Source organism: Somniosus microcephalus, chromosome 12 (genome assembly GCF_052327205.1).
Source record: "Somniosus microcephalus isolate GS21.2 chromosome 12, FLI_Smic_1.0, whole genome shotgun sequence".
NCBI classification, from domain to species: Eukaryota; Metazoa; Chordata; class Chondrichthyes; order Squaliformes; family Somniosidae; genus Somniosus; species Somniosus microcephalus.
The window spans coordinates 217527219-217552268 of record NC_140998.1 but is presented as its reverse complement, the minus strand read 5'-3'; the positions used below and the strand labels follow the sequence as shown (position 1 = coordinate 217552268).

Here is a 25050-nt window from a genome sequence, read left to right as displayed (position 1 = left end):
CTTCATCTCACCCCATCCCCTCTTCATCTCACCCCATCAACACCAGCCTCCTCCCACCCCTCTTCATCTCACCCCATCAACACCAGCCTCCTCCCACCCCTCTTCATCTCACCCCATCAACACCAGTCTCCTCCCACCCCTCTTCATCTCCCCCATCAACACCAGCCTCCTCCCACCCCTCTTCATAACACCCCATCAACACCAGCCTCCTCACACCCCTCTTCATCTCACCCCATCAACACCAGCCTCCTCCCACCACTCTTCATCTCACCCCATCAACACCAGCCTCCTCCCACCCCTGTTCATCTCACCCCATCAAGACCAGCCTCCTCACAACCCTCTTCATCTCACCCCGTCAACACCAGACTCCTCCCACCCCTCTTCATCTCCCCCATCAACACCAGCCTCCTCCCACCCCTCTTCATCTCACCCCATCAACACCAGCCTCCTCCCACCCCTCTTCATATCACCCCATCAACACCAGCATCCTCACACCTCTCTTCATCTCACCCCGTCAACACCAGCCTCCTCCCACCCCTCTTCATCTCACCCCATCAACACCAGCCTCCTCCCACCCCTCTTCATATCACCGCAGCAACACCAGCCTCCTCACACCCCTCTTCATCTCACCCCATCAACACCAACCTCCTCCCACCCCTCTTCATCTCACCCGATCAACACCAGCCTCCTCCCACCCCTCTTCATCTCACCCCATCAACACCAGCCTCCTCCCACCCCTCTTCATCTCACCCCATCAACACCAGCCTCCTCCCACCCCTCTTCATCTCACCCCGTCAACACCAGCCTCCTCCCACCCCTCTTCATCTCACCCCGTCAACACCAGCCTCCTCCCACCCCTATTCATCTCACCCCATCAACACCAGCCTCCCCCCACCCCTCTTCATCTCACCCCATCAACACCAGCCTCCTCCCACCCCTCTTCATCTCGCCCCATCAACACCAGCCTCCAGCCACCCCTCTTCATCTCACCCCATCACCATATCCTTCTATTCCTTTCTCCCTCGTGTATTTATCCAGCTTCCCCTTAAATGTATCTCTGCTCTTCGCCTCGACCACTCCCTGTGGTAGCGAGTTCCCCATTCTCACCACTCTCTGGGGAAAGAAGTTTCTCCTGAATTCCCTATTGGATTTATCAGTGATTCTCTTATATTAACGGCCCCTAGTTCTGGTTTCGCCCACAAGTGGAAACATCTTCTCTACATCTACCCTATCGAACCCCTTCATAATCTTAAAGAGCTCTATCAGGTCACCCCTCAGCCTTCTCTTTTCCAGAGAAAGGAGCCCCAGCCTGTTCAATCTTTCCTGATTGGTATAATCTCTCAGTTCTGGTATCCTCACCAGTGCCCCAGTGTCCTAACTCGCACCGAGCCCCGTTCATCCATCACCCTGCTGTCGCTCACTGACCTACATTGGCTCACGGTCCGGCAACACCTCGATTTTAAAATTGTCATTCTTGTTTTCAAATCCCTCCAGGGCCTTCTCGCCTCTCCCTATGTCTGTAATCTCCTCCAGCCCCCTACAACCCTCGCTATCTCTGTAACCTCCTCCAGCCCGCTACAACCCTCCCTATCTCTGTAACCTCCTCCAGCCCCTACAACCCTCCCTATCTCTGTAACCTCCTCCAGCCCCCTACAACCCTCCCTATCTCTGTAACCTCCTCCAGCTCTTACAACCCTCCCTATCTCTGTAACCTCCACCAGCCCCTGCAACCCTCCCTATCTCTGTAACCTCCTCCAGCCCCCTACAACACTCCCTATCTCGGTAACCTCCTCCAGCCCCTACAACCCTCCCTATCTCTGTAACCTCCTCCAGCCCCCTACAACCCTCCCTATCTCTGTAACCTCCTCCAGCCCTTACAACCCTCCCAGATTTCTGTAACCTCCTCCAGCCCCTACAACCCTCCCTATCTCTGCAACCTCCTCCAGACCCACAACACTCCCTGTCTCTGTAACCTCCTCCAGACCCACAACTCTCCCTATCTCTGTAACCTCCTCCAGCCCCCTACAACCCTCCCTATCTCTGTAACCTCCTCCAGCCCCCTACAACCCTCCCTATCTCTGTAACCTCCTCCAGCCCCTACAACCCTCCCTATCTCTGTAACCTCCTCCAGCCCCTACAACCCTCCCTATCTCTGTAACCTCCTCCAGACCCACAACTCTCCCTATCTCTGTAACCTGCTCTAGCCCTTACAGCCCTCCCTCTGTCTGTAACCTCCTCCAGCCCCCTACAACCCTCGCTATCTCTGTAACCTCCACCAGCCCCCTGCAACCCTCCCTATCTCTGTAACCTCCTCTAGCCCCTACAACCCTCCCTATCTCTGTAACCTCCTCCAGCCCCCTACAACCCTCGCTATCTCTGTAACCTCCACCAGCCCCCTACAACCCTCCCTAGCTCTGTAACCTCCTCCAGCCCCTACAACCCTCCCTATCTCTGGAACCTCCTCCAACCCCCTACAACCCTCCCTATCTCTGTAATCTCCTCCAGCCCCCTACAACCCTCCCTATCTCTGGAACCTCCTCCAGCCCCTACAACCCTCCCTATCTCTGTAACCTCCACCAGCCCGTACAACCCTCCCAGATTTCTGTAACCTCCTCCAGCCCCTACAACCCTCCCTATCTCTGTAACCTCCTCCAGCTGCCTACAATCCTCCCTATCTCTGTAACCCCCTCCAGCCCTCTACAACACTCCCTATCTCTGTAACCTCCTCCAGCCCCGTACACCCCTCCCAAACTCTGTAACCTCCTCCAGCCCCTTGCAACCCTCTGTATCTCTGTAACCTCCTCCACCCCTACAACCCTCCCTATCTCTGTAACCTCCTCCAGCCCTCTACAACCCTCCCTATCTCTGTAACCTCCTCCAGCCCCTACAACCCTCCCTATCTCTGTAACCTCCTCCAGACCCACAACTCTCCCTATCTCTGTAACCTGCTCTAGCCCTTACAGCCCTCCCTCTGTCTGTAACCTCCTCCAGCCCCCTACAACCCTCGCTATCTCTGTAACCTCCACCAGCCCCCTGCAACCCTCCCTATCTCTGTAACCTCCTCTAGCCCCTACAACCCTCCCTATCTCTGTAACCTCCTCCAGCCCCCTACAACCCTCGCTATCTCTGTAACCTCCACCAGCCCCCTACAACCCTCCCTAGCTCTGTAACCTCCTCCAGCCCCTACAACCCTCCCTATCTCTGGAACCTCCTCCAACCCCCTACAACCCTCCCTATCTCTGTAATCTCCTCCAGCCCCCTACAACCCTCCCTATCTCTGGAACCTCCTCCAGCCCCTACAACCCTCCCTATCTCTGTAACCTCCACCAGCCCCTACAACCCTCCCAGATTTCTGTAACCTCCTCCAGCCCCTACAACCCTCCCTATCTCTGTAACCTCCTCCAGCTGCCTACAATCCTCCCTATCTCTGTAACCCCCTCCAGCCCTCTACAACACTCCCTATCTCTGTAACCTCCTCCAGCCCCGTACACCCCTCCCAAACTCTGTAACCTCCTCCAGCCCCTTGCAACCCTCTGTATCTCTGTAACCTCCTCCACCCCTACAACCCTCCCTATCTCTGTAACCTCCTCCAGCCCTCTACAACCCTCCCTAGCTCTGTAACCTCCTCCAGCCCCTACAACCCTCTCTATCTCTGTAACCTCCTACAGCCCCTACAACCCTCCCTATCTCTGTAACCTCCTCCAGCCCCTACAACCCTTCCTATCTCTGTAACCTCCTCCAGCCCCCTACAACACTCCCGATCTCTGTAACCTCCTCCAGCCCCCTACAACCCTCCCTATCTCTGTAACCTCCTCCAGCCCCTACAACCCTCCCTATCTCTGTAACCTCCACCAGCCCCTACAACCCTCCCTATCTCTGTAACCTCATCCAGCCCCTACAACACTCCCTATCTCTGTAACCTCCTCCAGCCCCTACAACCCTCCCTATCTCTGTAACCTCCTCCAGCCCCTACAACCCTCCCTATCTCTGTAACCTCCTCCAGCCCCCTACAACCCTCCCTATCTCTGTAACCTCCTCCAGCCCCCTACAACCCTCCCTATCTCTGTAACCTCCTCCAGCCCCTACAACCCTCCCTATCTCTGTAACCTCATCCAGCCCCTACAACCCTCCCTATCTCTGTAACCTCCTCCAGCCCCTACAACACTCCCTATCTCGGTAACCTCCTCCAGCCCTCTACAACACTCCCTATCTCTGTAACCTCCTCCAGCCCCTACAACACTCCCTATCTCTGTAACCTCCTCCAGCCCCCTACAACCCTCCCTATCTCTGTAACCTCCTCCAGCCCCTACAACCCTCCCTATCTCTGGAACCTCCTCCAGCCCCCTACAACCCTCCCTATCTCTGTAATCTCCTCCAGCCCCCTACAACCCTCCCTCTCTCTGTAACCTCCTCCAGACCCCTACAACCCTTGCTATCTCTGTAACCTCCTCCAGCCCCCTACACCCCTCCCTATCTCTGTAACCTCCTCCAGCCCCTTACAACCCTCCGTATCTTTGTAACCTCCTTCAGCCCCCATACAACCCTCGCTATCTCTGTAACCTCCACCAGCCCCTACAACCCTCCCAGATTTCTGTAACCTCCTCCAGCCCCTACAACCCTCCCTATCTCTGTAACCTCCTCCAGCCCCCTACAATCCTCCCTATCTCTGTAACCTCCTCCAGCCCCCTACAACCCTCCTTATCTCTGTAACCTCCTCCAGCCCCTACAACCCTCCCTATCTCTGTAACCTCCTCCAGCCCCTACAACCCTCCCTATCTCTGTAACCTCCTCCAGCCCCCTACAACCCTCCCTATCTCTGTAACCTCCTCCAGCCCCCTACAACACTCCCTATCTCTGTAACCTCCTCCAGCCCCTACAACCCTCCCTATCTCTGTAACCTCATCCAGCCCCTACAACCCTCCCTATCTCTGTAACCTCCTCCAGCCCCTACAACACTCCCTATCTCTGTAACCTCCTCCAGCCCTCTACAACACTCCCTATCTCTGTAACCTCCTCCAGCCCCTACAACACTCCCTATCTCTGTAACCTCCTCCAGCCCCCTACAACCCTCCCTATCTCTGTAACCTCCTCCAGCCCCCTACAACCCTCCCTATCTCTGTAACCTCCTCCAGCCCCTACAACCCTCCCTATCTCTGTAACCCCCTCCAGCCCCTACAACACTCCCTATCTCTGTAACCTCCTCCAGCCCCTACAACACTCCCTATCTCTGTAACCTCCTGCAGCCCCTACAACCCTCCCTATCTGTGTAACCTCCTCCAGCCCCTACAACACTCCCTATCTCTGTAACCTCTTCCAGCCCCCTACAACCCTCCCTATCTCTGTAACCTCCTCCAGCCCCTACAACACTCCCTATCTCTGTAACCTCCTCCAGCCCCTACAACCCTCCCAGATCTCTGCGCTCCTCCAATTCTGGCCTCTTGCGCATCCCCCGGTTTCCATCACTCCACCATTGGCGGCCGTGCCTTCAGCCGCCTGGGCCCCGAGCTCTGGAATTCCCTCCCTAAACCTCTCCGCCTCTCTCTCCTCCTTTAAGACGCTTGTTAAAAGCAGCCTCTTTGACCCGACACACGCACCCACTTTGCAGCAGAGGTGACTGGAGAGACACACCACTGGGGCGGCCCTCTCCTGCTCCGAGTGTGGGGTTCAGTCCCACCCTGGGGCGGATCTCCTGCTCCGAGTGTGAGGTTCAGTCCCACCCTGGGGCCGCCATCTCCTGCTCCGCGTGTGGGGGTCGGTCCGACCCTGGGGCGGCCCTCTCCTGCTCCGAGTGTGGGGCTCAATCCCACCCTGGGGCGGATTTCCTGCTCCAAATGTGGGGCTCGGTCCCACCCTGGGGCGGTGGGTTTCGAATACTGGGTGGTTTGGGCCTGAATTAATTTTGTCCACACAACATCACCAACTCTGGTTTGTACTGCAGATTTCGGGCCTGTCTACAAAACCAATGACCCAGATCAATTCAAGATGTTCATCTCATCGTTGCGAGCAGATGGAGGAGGAGACTTTCCAGAATTGTGCCTCAGTGGACTCCAGGTTTGTACATTGCAAATTCCCCCTGTATCTGGGGAGGTCCATCTAATCCCTCCCTCACACTGCTGTATCTGGGGAGGTCCCTCTAACCCCTCTCTCACACTCCTGTACCTGGAGAGGTCCCTCTAACCCCTCTCTCACACTCCTATATCTGGGGAGGCCCATCTAACCCCTCTCTCACACTCCTGTATCTGGGGAGGTCCCTCTAACCCCTCTCTCACACTCCTGTATCTGGGGTGGTCCCTCTAAACCCTCTCTCACGCTCCTGTATCTGGGGGGGTCCCTCTAACCCCTCTCTCACACTCCTGTATCTGGGGAGGTCCCTCTAACCCCTCTCTCACACTCCTGTATCTGGGGAGGTCCCTCTAACCACGCTCTCACGCTTCTGTATCTGTGGAGGTCCCTCTAACCCCTCTCTCACGCTTCTGTATCTGTGGAGGTCCCTCTAACCCCTCTCTCACGCTTCTGTATCTGGGGAGGTCCCTCTAACCCATTCTCTCACACTCCTGTATCTGGGGAGGTCCCTCTAACCCCTCTCTCACATTCCTGTATCTGGGGAGGTCCCTCTAACCCCTCTCTCTCACACTCCTGTATCTGGGGAGGTCCCTCTAACCCCTCTCTCACACTCCTGTATCTGAGGATGTCCCTCTAACCCCTCTCTCACTCCTGTATCTGGGGAGGTCCTTCTAACCCCTCTCACACTCCTGTATCTGGGGAGGTCCTTCTAACCCCTCTCTCACTCCTGTATCTGGGGAGGTCCTTCTAACCCCTCACACACTCCTGTATCTGGGGAGGTCCTTCTAACCCCTCTCTCACACTCCTGTACCTGGGGAGGTCCCTCTAACTCCTCTCTCACACTCCTGAATCTGGGGTAGTCCCTCTAACCCCTCTCTCACACTCCTGTATCTGGGGAGATCCCTCTAACACCTCGCTCACACTCCTGTATCTGGGGAGGTCCCTCTAACCCCTCTCTCTCACACTCCTGTATCTGGGGAGGTCCCTCTAACCCCTCTCTCTCACACTCCTGTATCTGGGGAGGTCCCTCTAACCCCTCTCTCACACACTCCTGTATCTGGGGAGGTCCCTCTAACCTCTCTCACACACTCCTGTATCTGGGGTAGTCCCTCTAACCCCTCTCTCACACACTCCTGTATCTGGGGTAGTCCCTCTAACCTCTCTCACGCGCTCCTGTATCTGGGGTAGTCCCTCTAACCCCTCTCTCACACTCCTGTATCTGGGGAGGTCCCTCTAACCTCTCTCACACACTCCTGTATCTGGGGAGGTCCCTCTAACCCCTCTCTCACACTCCTGTATCAGCAGAGGTCCCTCTAACCCCTCTCCCACACTCCTGTATCTAGGGAGGTCCCTCTAACCCCTCTCTCACACTCCTGTATCTGGGGTAGTCCCTCTAACCCCTCTCTCACACACTCCTGTATCTGGGGTGGTCCCTCTAACCCCTCTCTCACACACTCCTGTATCTGGGGTAGTCCCTCTAACCTCTCTCACGCGCTCCTGTATCTGGGGTAGTCCCTCTAACCCCTCTCTCACACTCCTGTATCTGGGGAGGTCCCTCTAACCTCTCTCACACACTCCTGTATCTGGGGAGGTCCCTCTAACCCCTCTCTCACACTCCTGTATCGGCAGAGGTCCCTCTAACCCCTCTCCCACACTCCTGTATCTAGTGAGGTCCCTCTAACCCCTCTCTCACACTCCTGTATCTGGGGATATTATGTCCGTGTGTAATTGAGACACGGACTGCAGGAGTTGGTTACAACAGGTGTTTACTGAGTGGAGACAAAATTGGAACTACTATGCAAAGTTACTGCACAGGCTTATATACAGGGGTGGTCACTACTGGTACTGCAGTATTCAGGGGCTGCAGAATATAGTTACTTCTGCAAAGTACATACACTACAATTCCTCCCCTTTTAGCTAAACAGTACATAACAGTCGATTAATAATTAAATAACATATTTACAATTACAGTTGCTAGATACATTAGCTGAAGTTAAGCAATTATAAGTTCAGTCTTTGAGGAGGCTTCCTGATTCTGTCTGGATAACGCCTCTTTGGGGTATCAGGTTCTTCTGGCAAAGTTGATTCGGGATCAACGTCGTTGTTTGGTTCGTCTGCTTCCAATATCATCGATTCTGAGGTAGATGCAATTGGTACTTCGGTTTCATCACCAGGTGTATCGGATCGTGGTGTGGAATTGACGTTTTCCAGTGACTCTAGAATCTGGTCAGCATGGCGTCTTACAATGCTCTCTCCAGCATCCACGGTATACATTAGAGGTCCTTGCCGTGTGCAGATCGTCCCTGGCTGCCATTTCTCTGTGCGGTAGTCCCAGGCCAAAACTGGTTGACCTATCTTAAAACTTTTGATCGGCCTTTCATTCATATTCTGAAACTGCCTGTTCTCCACATCTCTTCTGATGTTTGGCTTAACCAAATCCAAGCGGCATCGTAGTCTTCGATTGAAGAACATCATGGCTGGAGTTTGGTTGGTAACCGCATGTGTCGCATTCCGGTAGGCAAACAAGAAGTTATCCACCTTGTGTTGTAGGGGTATGTCTTCATTACACATTGCCTTGATAGCCTTCTTGAATGTTTGAACGAACCTCTCAGTCAATCCATTGGTGGCTGGATGATATGGGGCAGATGTGTAATGCTTAACACCATTGTTCTTTAAGAACCTCCGGAACTCTTCAGACACAAACTGTGGTCCATTGTCGGAGCAAATCTGTTCAGGCAGCCCATTTCTGGTGAATATGGTTCGTAAGACTGTGATAGTTTTTTCTGTGGTGGTTGAGGACATTTTTATTACCTCTGGCCACTTTGAATGTGCATCCACCGCAATTAAAAACATCGAGTCCATAAATGGACCAGCAAAATCAATGTGCACCCTTTGCCATGGAGATGAGGGCCACTCCCATGGATGTAGAGGGGCTTCTGGTGGGGCGTTTTGGACCTTCTAGCATCCTGTACAGCTCTTGGTCACCTCTTCGGTTTCTCTATCGATTCCCGGCCACCACACAAACGCTCTGGCTAAGTTCTTCATTTTTACCCCTCCCAGATGACCCTCATGAAGCTCATTGAGCACTCTATCCTGCAATTTGGTTAGAATTACTACTCTGGATCCACACATCAAGGTTCCTCTGCAGACTGACAGCTGTTCTCTTCTCAGCGAGAATGCTGGCAACAGTGGTTCGCCATGTGCTGGCCATCCCTTCACCATTAAATCATAGACCCTGGAGAGTGTCGGGTCATTTCGTGTTTCCTTTTCTATGTTTGCATTCGTCACAGGTAAACATTCGACTATGGTCGAGTGGAATATCTCCACAGGATCCACTGCAGGTGCTTCTTCCACCGTCGGCAACGGTAGGCGCGACAATCCATCAGCATTCCCATGCTGTTTAGTTCCTTTGTACTCGATGTCATATTGGTGTGCCCCTAGGAAAAGTGACCACCTCTGTAGCCATTGTGCTGTCATTATCGGGACGCCCTTCTGAGGGTTGAAAATGGAGACAAGAGGTTGATGATCAGTTAGTAGAGTAAATTTCTGACCGTGCAGGCAGTGATTGAACTTCACCCCCCACGCCAGGCTGAGGGCCTCTCTGTCAATCTGGGCGTAGTTACGCTCGGCTGAAGTTAACGAGCGTGACGCAAAAGCTATCGGCCTCTCTGAACCATCAAGGAACTTATGTGACAGTACCGCTCCAACACCGTAGGGAGACGCATCACACGCCAGTCTTATCGGTAGTGATGGGTTGTAGTGAGCCAATACTTCTCTTGAAGTGATCAGGCCTTTACTCTTCTGAAAGGCCCGCTTACATTCATCGCTCCATTTCCATGCTACTCCAGTTTGTAGTAGGGCGTTGAGTGGGTGCAGAATTGTGGACAAATTTGGCAAAAACATATGGTAGTAATTCACCAATCCGAGGAATGACCTCAGTTGCGACACATTTTCAGGCGCTGGAGCCTTAACCACCGCTTCAATTTTGTCAGGGGACTTATGTAACCCCTCTTCATCAATCGCGTGGCCACAATACGATATCTGTTTCTTAAAAAACTCGCACTTGGGGCGATTGGCTTGTAGCCCATGTTCTCTTAATCTAGTGAGCACCTGCTCTAGGTTGGCAAGGTGTTCACTGTCACTTTCACCTGTCACTAGGGTGTCGTCCAAGTAACACTGAGTCCCCGGAATCCCTTGCAGGACTTGTTCCATCGCTCTTTGCCATATCGCCGGAGCTGATGCTACTCTGAATACCAGTCGATTATACTGGTAAAGACCTTTGTGAGTGTTTATCGTGAGATACTTCCTAGAGGATTCTTCAACCTCCATCTGCAAATATGCTTGTGCTAGGTCAATTTTTGTAAAACGCTTCCCTCCAGATAGTGAGGCGAAAATATCTTCTATCCTCGGAAGAGGATACTGTACTGTGTGAAGGACTGGGTTCACCGTCACCTTGAAGTCCCCACAAATGCGAACCTTCCTTGGCTCCTCAGACTTATTGTTTAACGTTTTCTTCATGACAGGAACGATGGGTGTCGCCCACTCGCTCCAGTCTACCTTAGATAACACGCCTGCATTCTCCAGATTCTCCAGCTCTGCCTCGACGGCTGGGCGAATTGCATACGGTACCGGTCTTGCTTTGAAAAACTTGGGAATTGCATTCTCTTCTATTTTTATCGAGGCGGTTACGCCTTTAAGAGTTCCCAGTTCTTGTTGAAATACCTCTTTAACGTTAGCTAAAATTTTTGACAATCGTCCAGGTGTGACGTCGTCATCCTTTTTACCAGCCACAGTCAGTGCCTGAATGGAGTGCCAGTCTAAACTTATCTTTCTGATCCATTCACGTCCCAATAACGGTGGTCCACCATCTTGCAGTATGTACAGATACAATTTCTGTATTTCTTTGCCGTTGTATTCGACAGGCACCCTTATTTTCCCTCTGGGGTATACTTTCTGCCCCGTATACGTCTTCAAGACAATGGATGTCTCTTTCAAGGGTATGTGTGAGAATAGCCGCTCGTAGTCTCATCGATTCATGATGGTCAGGGCTGATCCTGTATCCAATTCCATTTTGACTTGGGACCCTGCTATCGTGAGGGTGACCCAAATGGTTCGGTGATCCTCTTTCGCGATTACGTTGTGAAGTTTGAGACAGCTTAGTCTCTTGTTCCCAGATTCACTATCGCTCTTCTGGTCTTCGGAACTACTGTCCGTCATCTTTTGTGCTTTCCTGTACTGTTCCTTAGTAGCCTTTTTGTTGTCGTTAGTCTTCTTTCCAGACCTGCAAACTCGTGCAATGTGTCCCATCTTTCCGCATTGCCTGCATATTTTGTCCTTGGACCAGCAGTCCTTCTGGTCATGGGTTGTTCTGCCGCAGCGATAACATTTTTCAAATCCCCGTGTCATTTCATGGGTGCCGTATTCCTGTGGCTTTTGCTGTATTTCCGCAGCTCCCCTTGCTGCTGCTTCGTACGATACTGCCAAGCTGAAAGCCTTATCCAGCGTCAGCTCTTTCTCTGAGAGTAACCTCTTCTGGGTTCCTTCACTCAGGAGTCCACAGACAAATTTGTCCCGTAGAGTATCTGTCAGTCCTACTCCGAACTGGCAGTGCTTTGATAGCTTGCGTAGTTCCGTAAGGTAATCAGCATTGCTCTCATCTTTATGCTGATTTCTCCTGTGGAATTAAAATCTTTCTGCTATCAGCAGCGGTGTAGGATTTAGGTGTTCCTGTAGGATATCAACAATTTCGTTAAAACTCTTCGCCATCGGTTTGACTGGAGTGATCAGGTTCCGCAATAGGCTGTACGTTCTTGCGCCCATTAAGTTTAGTAGTACCGATGCCTTTTTCTCATCGGCTACTTCGTTTGCTTTGCAATATACTTCGACTCTTTCCACATACGTGGTCCAGTCTTCTATTGCATTATCGAAGGCAGTGATATTGCCAGTCTTCGGCATCTTGGAAATCTAAGATGGCGCCTCCGCGCTTTGCCTTCTTCCCCGATTGAACAAAATGGCGCCTCACGCGCTTTGCCTTCTTCCCCGCTGGATTAAGATGGCGCCTCCCGCGCTTTCTGTCTTCTCCGCTGCATGCTAGCGCTTTTGCTGGCGTTTTTATGCCTTGATGGCGACGCCCTATGGTCTTCGCGCACTTCCCCCCCCCCGCGCTGCTGCTAACGCCGCTCTCCGTGGTCCCCGTGGCAAACTGCAGCTCCTCGTGGCTTTCTGCGCTTCTAATTTCTTTTATTTTCCCGTCGTCAGAGCAAACCCTACGGGACAGCTTCCTCCCTCTTCTCGGGTCTGTACGCTGCCCGGCTTCGGAGCACCAGCCACGCCCTGTGTGCTCCACCCTCTCTCTCTCTCTCTCCTCTTCCCGACAATGCTGCTCGGCCCCATTGAAAAGCCATCCGATCGAGCACTAGCCCGCCGCAGGCCAGGAAGGATCAGTGTACTACCTGCCACCAGCCCAATTAGCTGGAACACCATCGACAGGATAACCAAGCCCCGCTCTCGACAGCCTCTACTGCAAATCTTCAACTCCGATGAATCAGAGGCGGTTGCCCACGGTCGACGCCAGTTTCTTCTGTTTGTTTTATTTTTCTCTTCCTTCTGGCCTCGACCTCTGACAACTTCGCATCAGGGATGGATCCCCATGAGGAGTTGCAGACTGTAGGTAAGTTCGGATCTGCTCGTCGCCAGTATTATGTCCGTGTGTAACTGAGACACAGACTGCAGGAGTTGGTTACAACAGGTGTTTACTGAGTGGAGACAAAACTGGAACGACTATGCAAAGTTACTGCACAGGCTTATATACAGGGGTGGTCACTACTGGTACTGCAGTATACAGGGGCTGCAGAATATAGTTCCTTCTGCAAAGTACATACACTACAGGGGAGGTCCCTCTAACCCCTCTCTCACACTCCTGTATCTGGGGAGGTCCCTCGAACACCTCTCTCACACTCCTGTATCTGAGGAGGTCCCTCTAACCCCTCTCTCACACTCCTGTGTCTGGGGAGGTCCCTCTAAACCCTCTCTCACACTCCTGTATATGGGGAGGTCCCTCTAAACCTTCTCTCGTACTCCTGTATCTGGGGAGGTCCCTCTAACCCCACTCTCACACTCCTGTATCTGAGGAGGTCCCTCTAACCCCTCTCTCACACTCCTGTGTCTGGGGAGGTCCCTCTAATCCCTCTCTCTCAATCCTGTGTCTGGGGAGGTCCCTCTAACCCCTCTCTCACACTCCTGTGTCTGGGGAGGTCCCTCTAAACCCTCTCTCACACTCCTGTATCTGGGGAGGTCCCTCTAAACCTTCTCTCGTACTCCTGTATCTGGGGAGGTCCCTCTAACCCCACTCACACACTCCTGTATCTGGGGAGGTCCCTCTAAACCCTCTGTCACACTCCTGCATCTGGGGAGGTCCCTCTAATCCCTCTCTCTCACTCCTGTATCTGGGGAGGTCCCTCTAACCCTCTCTCACACTCTCCTATATCTGGGGAGGTCCCTCTAACCCCTCTCTCACACTCCTGTATCTGGGGAGGTCCCTCTAACACCTCTCTCTCTCACTCCTGTATCTGGGGAGGTCCCTCTAAACCCTCTCTCACACTCCTGTATCTGGGGAGGTCACTTAACCCCTCTCTCTCTCACTGCTGTATGTAGGAGGTCCCTCTAACCCTTCTCTCTCACAATCCTGTATCTGGAGAGGTCCCTCTAACCCCTCTCTCTCTCGCTCCTATATCTGGGGAGGTCCCTCTAACCCCTCTCTTTCTCACACTCCTGAATCTGGGAAGGTCCCTCTAATCCCTCTCTCTCACGCTCCTGTAGCTGGGGAGGTCCCTCTAACCCCTCTCTCTCTCACTCCTGTATCTGGGGAGGTCCCTCTAACCTGTCACACACTCCTGTATCTGGAGAGGTCCCTCTAACCCCTCTCTCACATTTCTGTATCTGGGGAGGTTCCTCTAACCCCTCTCTCTCTCACTCCTGTATCTGGGGAGGTCCCTCTAACCTCTCACACACTCCTGTATCTGGAGAGGTCCCTCTAACCCCTCTCTCACGCTCCTGTATCTGGGGAGGTCGCCCTAACCCCTCTCTCTCACTCCTGTATCTGGGGAGGTCCCTCTAACCCCTCTCTCACACTCCTGTATCTGGGGACGTACCTCTAACACTTCCCTCACACACCTGTATCTGAGGAGGTCCCTCTAACCTCTCTCACACTCCTCTATCTGGGGAGGTACCTCTAACCTCTCTCACACACCTGTATCTGGGTAGTTCTGTCTATCGCCTGTCACTCACACTCCTGTATCTGGGGAGGTCCCTCCAACCCCTCGCTCACACTCCTGTATCTGGGGAGGTCCCTCTAAACCCTCTCTCACACTCCTGTATCTGGGGAGGTCCCTCTAACTCCTCTCTCACACTCCTGTATCTGGGGAGGTCCCTCTAACCCCTCTCTCACACTCCTGTATCTGGGGAGGTCCCTCTAACCCCTCTCTCACACTCCTGTATCTGGGGAGGTCCCTCTAACCCCTCTCTCTCAAACTCCTGTATCTGGGGAGGTCCCTCTAACCCCTCCCTCATACTCCTGTAACATGGGAGGTCCCTCTAACCCCTCTCTCTCATGCTCCTGTATCTGGGGAGGTCCCTCTAACCCCTCTCTCACACTCCTGTATCTGGGGAGGTCCCTCTAACCTCTCTCTTTCTCACTCCTGTATCTGGGGAGCTCCCTATAACCTCTCTCTCTCTCACTCCTGCATCTGGTGAGGTCCCTCTAACCCCACTCTCTCACACTCCTGTATCTGGGGAGGTCCCTCTAACCCCACTCTCTCACACTCCTGTATCTGGGGAGGTCCCTCTACCCTCTCTCCCACACTCCTGAATCTGGGGAGGCCCCTCTAACCCCTCTCTCACACTCCTGTATCTGGGGAGATCCCTCTAACCCCTCTCTCACACTCCTGTATCTGGGGAGGTCCCTCTAACCCCTCTCTCTCATTCCTGTATCAGGGGAGATCCCTCTAACCCCTCTCTCTCACACTCCTGTATCTGGGGAGGTCCCTCTAACCCCACTCTCTCACACTCCTGTATCTGGGGAGGTCCCTCTAACCCCACTCTCTCTCACTCCTGTATCTGGGGAGGTCCCTCTAATTCTTCTCTCTCACACTCCTGTATCTGGGGAGGTCCCTCTAACCCCTCTCTAACACTCTCTGTATCAGCAGAGGTCCTTCTAACCCCTCTCTCTCACTCACTCCTGTATCTAGGGAGTTCCCTCTAACCCCTCTCTCACACTTCTGAATCTGGGGAGGTCACTCTAATCCCTCTCTCACACAAGCCTGTATCTGGGGAGGTCCCTCTAACCCCTCTCTCACACTCCTGTACCTGGGGAGGTCCCTCTAACCTCTCTCTCTCACACTCCTGTATCTGGGGATGTCCCTCTGACCTCTCTCTCACATTCCTGTATCTGGGGAGGTCCCTCTAACCCCTCTCTCACACTCCTGTATCTGGGGAGGTCACTCTGACCCCTCTCCCTCACACTCCTGTACCTGGGGAGGTCCCTCTAACCCCTCTCTCACACTCCTGTATCTGGGGAGGTCTCTCTAACCCCTCTCTCTCACTCCTGTATCTGGGGAGGTCTCTCTAACCTCTCTCTCACACTCCTGTATCTGGGGAGGTCCCTCTGACCCCTCTCTCACATTCCTGTATCTGGGGAGGTCCCTCTAACCTCTCTCTCACACTCCTGTATCTGGGGAGTTCCCTCTGACCCCTCTCCCTCACACTCCTGTATCTGGGGAGGTCCCTCTAAACCCTCTCTCACACTCCTGTATCTGGGGAGGTCTCTCTAACCCCTCTCTCACACTCCAGTATCTGGGGAGGTCCCTCTAACCCCTCTCTCACACTCCTGTATCTGGGGAGGTCCCTCTAACCTCTCTCTCTCACTCCTGTACCTGGGGAGGTCCCTCTAACCCCTCTCCCTCTCACTCCTGTATCTGAGGAGGTCCCTCTAACCCCTCCCTCACACTCCTGTAACATGGGAGGTCCCTCTAACCCCTCTCTCTCTCACACTCCTGTATCTGGGGGGGACCCTCTAACCCCTCTCTCTCACACTCCTGTATCTGGGGAGGTCCCTCTAACCCCTCTCTCTCACACTCCTGTATCTGGGGAGGTCCCTCTAACCCCCCTCTCACACTCCTGTATCTGGGGAGGTCCCTCTAACCCCCTCTCTCATGCTCCTGTATCTGGGGAGGTCCCTCTAACCCCTCTCTCACACTCCTGTATCTGGGGAGGTCCATCTAACCCCACTCTCTCTCACTCCTGTATCTGGGGAGGTCCCTCTAACCCCACTCTCTCTCACTCCTGTATCTGGGGAGGTCCCTCTAACCCCTCTCTCTCACACTCCTGTATCTGGGGAGGTCCCTCTAAACCCTCTCTCACACTCCTGTATCTGGAGAGGTCCCTCTAACCCCACTCTCTCTCACTCCTGTATCTGGGGAGGTCCCTCTAACCCCACTCTCTCACACTCCTGTATCTGGGGAAGTCCCTCTAACCCCACTATCTCTCACACTCCTGTATCTGGGGAGGTCCCTGTAACCCCACTCTCTCACACTCCTGTATCTGGGGAGGTCCCTCGAACCCCACTCTCTCTCACTCCTGTATCTAGGAGGTCCCTCTAATTCTTCTCTCTCACACTCCTGTATCTGGGGAGGTCCCTCGAACCCCTCTCTAACACGCTCTGTATCAGCAGAGGTCCCTCTAACCCCTCTCCCTCACTCACTCCTGTATCTAGGGAGGTCCCTCTAACCCCTCTCTCACACTCCTGAATCTGGGGAGGTCCCTCTAATCCCTCTCTCACACAAGCCTGTATCTGGGGAGGTCCCTCGAACCCCTCTCCCACTCTCCTGTATCTGGGGAGGTCCCTCTAACCCCTCTCTCACACTCCTGTATCTGGGGAGGTCCCTCTAATCCCTCTCTCACACAATTCACAATTCACAATTCAAATCGCTTTTTGTCATGATAAGTTACATCTTATGTTGCCAAAGCATCAAAATACATTTATGGTTTAGCACATAAAAGCTGTTCTATTCATACAGTGTATAAACAGGTATATCCCTGAGTGTATAAATATACATTCGCATTGTTTATATATATTCTTTTCTTAGTTTACTGGTTGTCCCTCTGTTCATGGCAAGCTGTAACATAGTGTGCCGCCAGTGTTATACAGCTTCTCTCCTCTCCCAGTAGGAATGGGAGTTTTTGGTTGTCAGTCAGATTTCTGAAATCAGGGCATATTTGTGAGAATTTTTGGTAGAAATTCTCTCTGATGCCCTGATATTTTCCGCAGGCTGTGAGGAAGTGCATCTCTGTCTCCACTACTCCCTGACTGCAGTGAGAGCATATCCTGTCTTCTCTTGGTAGCCTGGTCTGCCTGTGTCTGCCTTTTTCGATCGCTAGGCTATGTTCGCTAAGTCTGTACCTTGTCAAGGTTCTTCTCAGTTTGTTATCCTTTACCATGGTCAGGTAATCAGCTATGTTGTATTGTCTGTTTAGGGCCAAGTAGCAATTGAGTTTGCTTTGGGTTTTTGTTGTTTCTGCCCAATATGTCAGATATTTTTCCTTTTGCTTAGCGACGATTGTGTTGGGTCGAATTCTTTGTGTTACCCTGTCACTGTCCTGGGGCTGGTTATTGTTAGTATTGTTAGTAGTTACTTCACTGAGTCCCAGGACTAGTTGACTGAGGGTATTCTTCTTTATGGTCAGCTCTTGGCATTTCAGGGCGTCGTAGTGATAGCATTGGGGATTGCTCATTTGTAGGTGATTCCAAAATTTGGTGGCTCTTTTTTGGATAGTGATTATTAATGGATATTGGCCTAGTTCCGCCCTGCATGCATTGTTTACTGTTTTCCTTTGAGTCCGGAGGATACTTTTACAGAATTCTGCATGTAGGATCTCAATTGGGTGTTTGTCCCATTTTGCAAATTCTTGTTGAGTTAGCGGTCCCCATACCTCACTGCCATAGAGTGCAATTGGTTCAATTACTGATTTGAAAATTTTGAGCCAAATGCTAATTGGGATTTCTATTTGGATTGATTTTTTGATGGCATAGAAAGCCCTTCTTGCTTTCTCTTTCAGTTCATTCACAGCCAGTTTGAAATTTCCCGTAGAACTGATTTTTAAGCCCAAGTATGTGTAGTTAGTGGTTTGTTCAATTTTGGTTGTTCCTACTGTGAAATTTATTTTGGGTCCCTGATGTTTGGATCTTTGCTGGAACACAAGGACTTTGGTTTTTTGGGGATTTATTGTCAGGGCCCAAGTCTGGCAGTACGACTCCAGCAGGTCCAGGTTTTGCTGCAGCCCCTCTTTAGTAGGTGACAGCAGAACTAGGTCGTCTGCATAGAGGAGGAATTTAACCTTGGATTCATATAGGGTGAGGCCGGGTGCTGTAGATTGTTCAAGTAGTTTTGCCAATCCATTTATGTAAATATTAAAGAGTGTCGGTGAGATTGGCGAGCCCTGCGTCACCCCCCGCCCCTGTGGGAAGTATTTTGTTTGTTTGTCTCCAATTTTAACTGCACATTTGTTGTTTGTATACATTGATTTAATTACATCATATGTTTTCCCTCCTACCCCGCTTTCGATAAGTTTCAGGAATAAACCGTCATGCCAGATGGAGTCGAAAGCCTTCTGGAAATCTACAAAGCATGCGTAGATTTTGCTTTTGTTATGGTGAACGTGTTTGTCAATTAGGGTCTGTAGGGTGAAGATATGATCGGATGTTCTATAGTTTGGCAGGAATCCAATTTGGCTTTTAATCAAGACATTGTGCTCCTCAAGGAAGTTTATAAGTCTTTTGTTTATGATGCTACAGAATACCTTCCCCAGGTTACTGTTTACACAGATGCCTCGATAGTTGTTTGGGTCGATTTTGCCCCCACTTTTGTATATGGGTGTTATGAGTCCTTTGTTCCAGATATCAGGGAAATAACCGACACTCAGAACCAAGTTGAAGAGTTTTAGGATAGCCAGTTTCATTTTGTTGTCTGTGTGTTTAATCATCTCGTTTAGTATGCCGTCTGTCCCGCAGGCTTTTCCTGGTCGCAGGTCCTTGAGTTTTTCAAGAAGTTCTTTTTCTGTTATTATGGCGTCCAGCGGGTTTTGGTTATCTTTTATGGCCATTTCTAGCTTTTCCAGTTTTTTGCATATTTGGTGTTGCTCTGGTTTTAGTGTGTTTTTCTGGTATAATTTTTCAAAGTGGTTTACCCATGTGTCCCCATTTTGAATGGCCAAATCGTCGTGTTGTTTTTTGTGTAGTGTTTTCAAGTTTTCCCAGAAACAATTGGAATCAATGGATTCCTCCATGGAGCTGAGTGTATTCTTAATATATTGCTCTTTTTTGGTTCTGAGTGTGTTTCTGTATTGTGTTAGCGTCTGACAATAAGTAAGGCGTAGTTCCTCGTTTTCTGGATGTCTGTGTTTTTGGTTTGATATTTTTCTAAGTTTTTTCCTCATGTTATGGCAATCTCGGTCAAACCATTTTTCATAGTTTTTTGTTTTGGGTTTGTTCTTGCGAGCTTTCAAGTTTGCATTTGATGCCAAATTATCAAAAATATTGTTTAGTTTACTAACTGCCCGGTTTACGCCTTCTTTATTGTGAGTGTATATGTTATCCAGAAAGGTGTCTAAGAGAGCTTGAGTTGATGCATTGCTAATTGTTTTCTGGTATTTTTCCGTGTCGTTTTTGGCCCATCTGTACGATTTTTTGGTGTTGTACAGTTTACTGGGTTGTGTTTCTATGTTGTTTGTTTCTGTCTTTTTGAGGAACATAGTAATTTGACTGTGATCTGACAGTGTTGTTTGTGGTTTGACTGTGAATGCTCTGAAAGAGGATGGGTCTAAGTCTGTAATCATATAGTCTACTGTGCTGCAGCCAAGAGGCGAGCAATAGGTCGATCTTCCTAGGAGGTCTCCTATGAACCTACCATTGACAATGTACAGACCCAGGTTTCGACAGAGCTGTAGTAGCTGTTTTCCGTTGGTATTTGACTGCTTGTCGCAGTTATGCCTGTATGGAAGGGGAGGGATGTCAAAGTGGTTATTCCCGAAAACGTAATTGTTTCCCTGATTATTGGTGAAGTCTGGTTCTTCGCCCGTTCTTGAATTGAGGTCCCCACAGATCAACACGTTCCCCTGGGCCTGGTATTGGATAATTTCCCCCTCCATGTTGGAGAAGGTGTCCTCTTTAAAGTACGGGGAATCGATTGGAGGGATATAAAGTGCGCAAATGTAAACATCTTGGGTGTTTGAGATAATCTCCCTCTCAAGTTTGAGCCACATATGGTTTTCGCCCTTTTTTATAAATTTGATGTAATTCTTAAGTTCTGTTTTAAACCAGATCAGTATGCCTCCGGAGTCTCTGCCTTGGGTTACACTTGGTAATTTAGTGGAGGGGACCACCAGCTCAGTGTACCCTTGGGGACAGCCAGTATGTGGGGAGGTCCCTCGAACCCCTCTCCCACTCTCCTGTATCTGGGGAGGTCCCTCTAACCCCTCTCTCACACTCCTGTATCTGGGGAGGTCCCTCTAATCCCTCTCTCACACAAGCCTGTATCTGGGGAGGCGCCTCTAACCCCTCTCTCACACTCCTGTATCTGGGGAGGTTTCTCTAACCCGTCTCTCACACTCCTGTATCTGGGGATGTTTCTCTAACCCCTCTCTCTCACTCCTGTATCTGGGGAGGTCCCTCTAACCCCTCTCTCACAAACTCCTGTATCTGGGGAGGCCCCTCTAACCCCTGTCTCTCTCACTCCTGTATCTGGTGAGGTCCCTCTCACCCCTCTCTCACACGCTCCTGTATCTGGGGAGGCCCCTCTAACCCCTCTCTCACACGCCTGTATCTGGGGAGGTCCCTCTAACCCCTCTCTCTCACACTCCTGTATCTGCGGTAGCCCCTCTAACCCCTCTCTCACACTCCTGTATATGGGGGTGTCCCTCTAACCCCTCTCTTTCACTCCTGTATCTGGGGAGGTCCCTCTAACCCCTCTCTCTCACACTCCTGTATCTGCGGTAGTCCCTCTAACTCCTCTCTCACATTCCTGTATCTGGGGAGGTCCCTCTAATTCCTCTCTCACGCTCCTGTATCTGGGGAGGTCCCTCTGACCCCTCTCTCACACTTCTGTATCTGGGGAGGTCCCTCTAACCCCTCTCTCACACTCCTGTATCTGGGGAGGTCCCTCTAACCCCTCTCTCACACTCCTGTATCTGGGGAGGTCCCTCTAATCCCTCTCTCACACTCCTGTATCTGGGGAGGTCCCTCTAACCCCTCTCACACACTCCTGTATCTGGGGAGGTCCCTCTAACCCCCCTCTCTCACACTCCTGTATCTGGGGAGGTTCCACTAACCCCTCTCTCACACTCCTGTATCTGGGGAGGTCCCTCTAACCCCTCTCTCTCACACTCCTGTATCTGGGGAGGTCCCTCTAACCCCTCTCTCTCTCACTCCTGTATCTGAGGAGGTCCCTCTAACCCCTCTCTCTCACACTCCTGTATCTGGGGAGGTCCCTCTAACCCCTCTCTCACACACTCCTGTATCTGGGGAGGTCCTTCTAACCCCTCTCTCTCTCACTCCTGTATCTGAGGAGGTCCCTCTAACCCCTCTCTCACACACTCCTGTATCTGGGGAGGTCCCTCTAACCCCTCTCTCACACTCCTGTATCTGGGGAGGTCCCTCTGACCCCTCTCACACACTCCTGTATCTGCGGTAGTCCCTCTAACTCCTCTCTCACATTCCTGTATCTGGGGAGGTCCCTCTAATCCCTCTCTCACGCTCCTGTATCTGGGGAGGTCCCTCTGACCCCTCTCTCACACTTCTGTATCTGGGGAGATCCCTCTAACCCCTCTCACACACTCCTGTATCTGGGAAGGACCCTCTGACCCCTCTCACACACTCCTGTATCTGGGGAGGTCCCTCTAACCCCTCTCACACACTCCTGTATCTGGGAAGGACCCTCTGACCCCTCTCACACACTCCTGTATCTGGGGAGGTCCCTCTGACACCTCTCTCACACTTCTGTATCTGGGGAGGTCCCTCTAACCCCTCTCTCTCACACTCCTGTATCTGGGGAGGTCCCTCTAACCCCTCTCTCTCACACTCCTGTATCTGGGGAGGTCCCTCTAACCCCTCTCTCTCAGACTTCTGTATCTGGGGAGGTCCCCCTAACCCCTCTCCCTCACACTCCTGTATCTGGGGAGGTCTCTCTAACCCCTCTCTCTCTCACTCCTGTATGTAGGAGGTCCCTCTAACCCTTCTCTCTCACACTCCTGTATCTGGAGAGGTCCCTCTAACCGCTCACTCACATTCCTGAATCTGGGGAGGTCCCTCTAATCCCTCTCACACATTCCTGTATCTGGGGAGGTCCCCCTAATCCCTCTCTCTCACGCTCCTGTATTTGGGGAGGTCCCTCTAACCCCTCTCTCTCTCACTCCTGTATCTGGGGAGGTCCCTCTAAACCCTCTCTCACACTCCTGTATCTGGGGAGGTCCCTCTAACCCCTCTCTCACACTCCTGTATCTGGGGAGGTCCCTCTGACCCCTCTCTCACATTCCTGTATCTGGGGAGGTCCCTCTAACCTCTCTCTCACACTCCTGTATCTGGGGCGGTCCCTCTAACCCCTCTCCCTCACACTCCTGTATCTGGGGAGGTCCCTGTAACCCCTCTCTCACACTCCTGTATCTGGGTAGTTCTGTCTATCGCCTGTCACTCACACTCCTGTATCTGGGGAGGTCCCTCTAACCCCTCCCTCACACGCCTGTAACATGGGAGGTTCCTCTAACCCTCTGTCTCATGCTCCTGTATCTGGGGAGGTCCCTCTAACCCCTCTCTCACACTCCTGTATCTGGGGAGGTCCCTCTAACCCCACTCTCTCTCACACTCCTGTATCTGGGGAGGTCCCTCTAACCCCACTCTCTCTCACTCCTGTATCTGGGGAGGTCCCTCTAACCCACTCTCTCTCACTCCTGTATCTGGGGAGGTCCCTCTAACCCCTCTCTAACACTCTCTGTATCAGCAGAGGTCCCTCTAACCCCTCTCTCTCACTCACTCCTGTATCTAGGGAAGTCCCTCTAACCCCTCTCCCACACTCCTGAATCTGGGAAGGACCCTCTAATCCCTCTCTCACACAAGCCTGTATCTGGGGAGGTCCCTCTAACCCCTCTCTCACACTCCCGTATCTGGGGAGGTCCCTCTAATCCCTCTCCCTCACTCCTGTATCTGGAGAGGTCCCTTTAACCTCTCTCTCTCTCACACTCCTGTATCTGGGGAGGCCCCTCTAACCCCTCTCTCTCACACTCCTGTACCTAGGGAGGTCCCTGTTACCCCTCTCTCTCACACTCCTGTATCTGGGGAGGCGCCTCTAACCCCTCTCTCACACACTCCTGTATCTGGGGAGGTTCCTCTAACCCCTCTCTCTCACTCCTGCATCTGGGGAGGTCCCTCTAACCCCTCTCTCTCATTCCTGTATCTGGGGAGGTCCCTCTATCCCCTCTCTCACACACTCCTGTATCTGGGGAGGTTCCTCTAACCCCTCTCTCTCACTCCTGTATCTGGGGTGGTCCCTCTAACCCCTCTCTCTCACTCCTGTATCTGGGGAGGTCCCTCTAACCCCTCTCTCACACACTCCTGTATCTGGGGAGGTTCCTCTAACCCCTCTCTCACACGCCTGTATCTGGGGAGGTCCCTCTAACCCCTCTCTCACACTCCTGTATCTGCGGTAGTCCCTCTAACCCCTCTCTCACACTCCTGTATATGGGGATGTCCCTCTAACCCCTCTCTTTCATTCCTGTATCTGGGGAGGTCCCTCTAACCCCTCTCTCACATTCCTGTATCTGGGGAGGTCCCTCTAATCCCTCTCTCTCATGCTCCTGTATCTGGGGAGGTCCCTCTAACCCCTCTCACACACTCCTGTATCTGGGGACGTCCCTCTAACACTTCCCTCACACTCCTGTATCTGGGGAGGTCCCTCTAGCCTCTGTCTCTCACACTCCTGTATCTGTGGAGGTCCCTCTAATCCCTCCCTCACACTCCTGTATCTGCGGAGGTCCCTCTAACCCCTCTATCTCACACTCCAATATCTGGGGAGGTCCCTCTAACCCCTCTCTCACACTCCTGTATCTGGGGAGGTCCCTCTAACCCCTCTCACACACTCCTGTATCTGGGGACGTCCCTCTAACACTTCCCTCACACTCCTGTATCTGGGGAGGTCCCTCTAGCCTCTGTCTCTCACACTCCTGTATCTGTGGAGGTCCCTCTAATCCCTCCCTCACACTCCTGTATCTGCGGAGGTCCCTCTAACCCCTCTATCTCACACTCCAATATCTGGGGAGGTCCCTCTAACCCCTCTCTCACACACTTCTGTTTTTGGGGATGTCCCTCTAACCCCTCTCTCACACGCATGTATCTCGGGAAGTCCCTCAAACCTCACTCTCACACACCTGTATCTGGGGAGGTCCCTCTAACCCCTCTCTCACACTCCTGTATCTGCGGAGGTCCCTCTAACCCCTCTATCTCACACTCCTATATCTGGGGAGGTCCCTCTTACCCATCTCGCACACACTCCTGTATATGGGGAGGTCCCGCTAACCCCTCTCTCACACGCATGTATCTGGGGAGGCCCCTCTAACCTCACTCTCACACACCTGTATCTGGGGAGGTCCCTCTAATCCCTCTCACACATTTCTGTACCTGGGGAGATCCCTCTAACCCCTCTCTCTCACACTCCTGTACCTGCGGAGGTCCCTCTAACCTCTCTCTCACACTCCTGTATCTGGGGAGGTCCCTCTAACCCCACTCTCACACTCCTGTATCTGGGGAGGTCCCTCTAACCTCTCTCTCACACTCTTGTATCTGGGGAGGTCCCTCTAAACCTTCTCTCACACACCTATATTTGGGGAGGTCCCTCTAACCCCTCTCTCACACTCCTGTATCTGGGGAGGTCCCTCTAACCCATCTCTCAC

At 52.2% G+C, this 25050-nt stretch overlaps 1 protein-coding gene across 1 annotated transcript in view; it reads left to right on the top strand.

The window, feature by feature from the left end:
- LOC147110118 (von Willebrand factor A domain-containing protein 7-like) overlaps positions 1-25050 on the top strand; it is a 203052-nt gene that overhangs the window by 50920 nt on the left and 127082 nt on the right. Inside the window, exon 7 of the mRNA XM_086004053.1 lies at positions 5939-6051. Within this exon, the coding sequence (XP_085860179.1) occupies positions 5939-6051 (113 nt within the window). The remainder of the gene's footprint in view (positions 1-5938; positions 6052-25050) is intronic.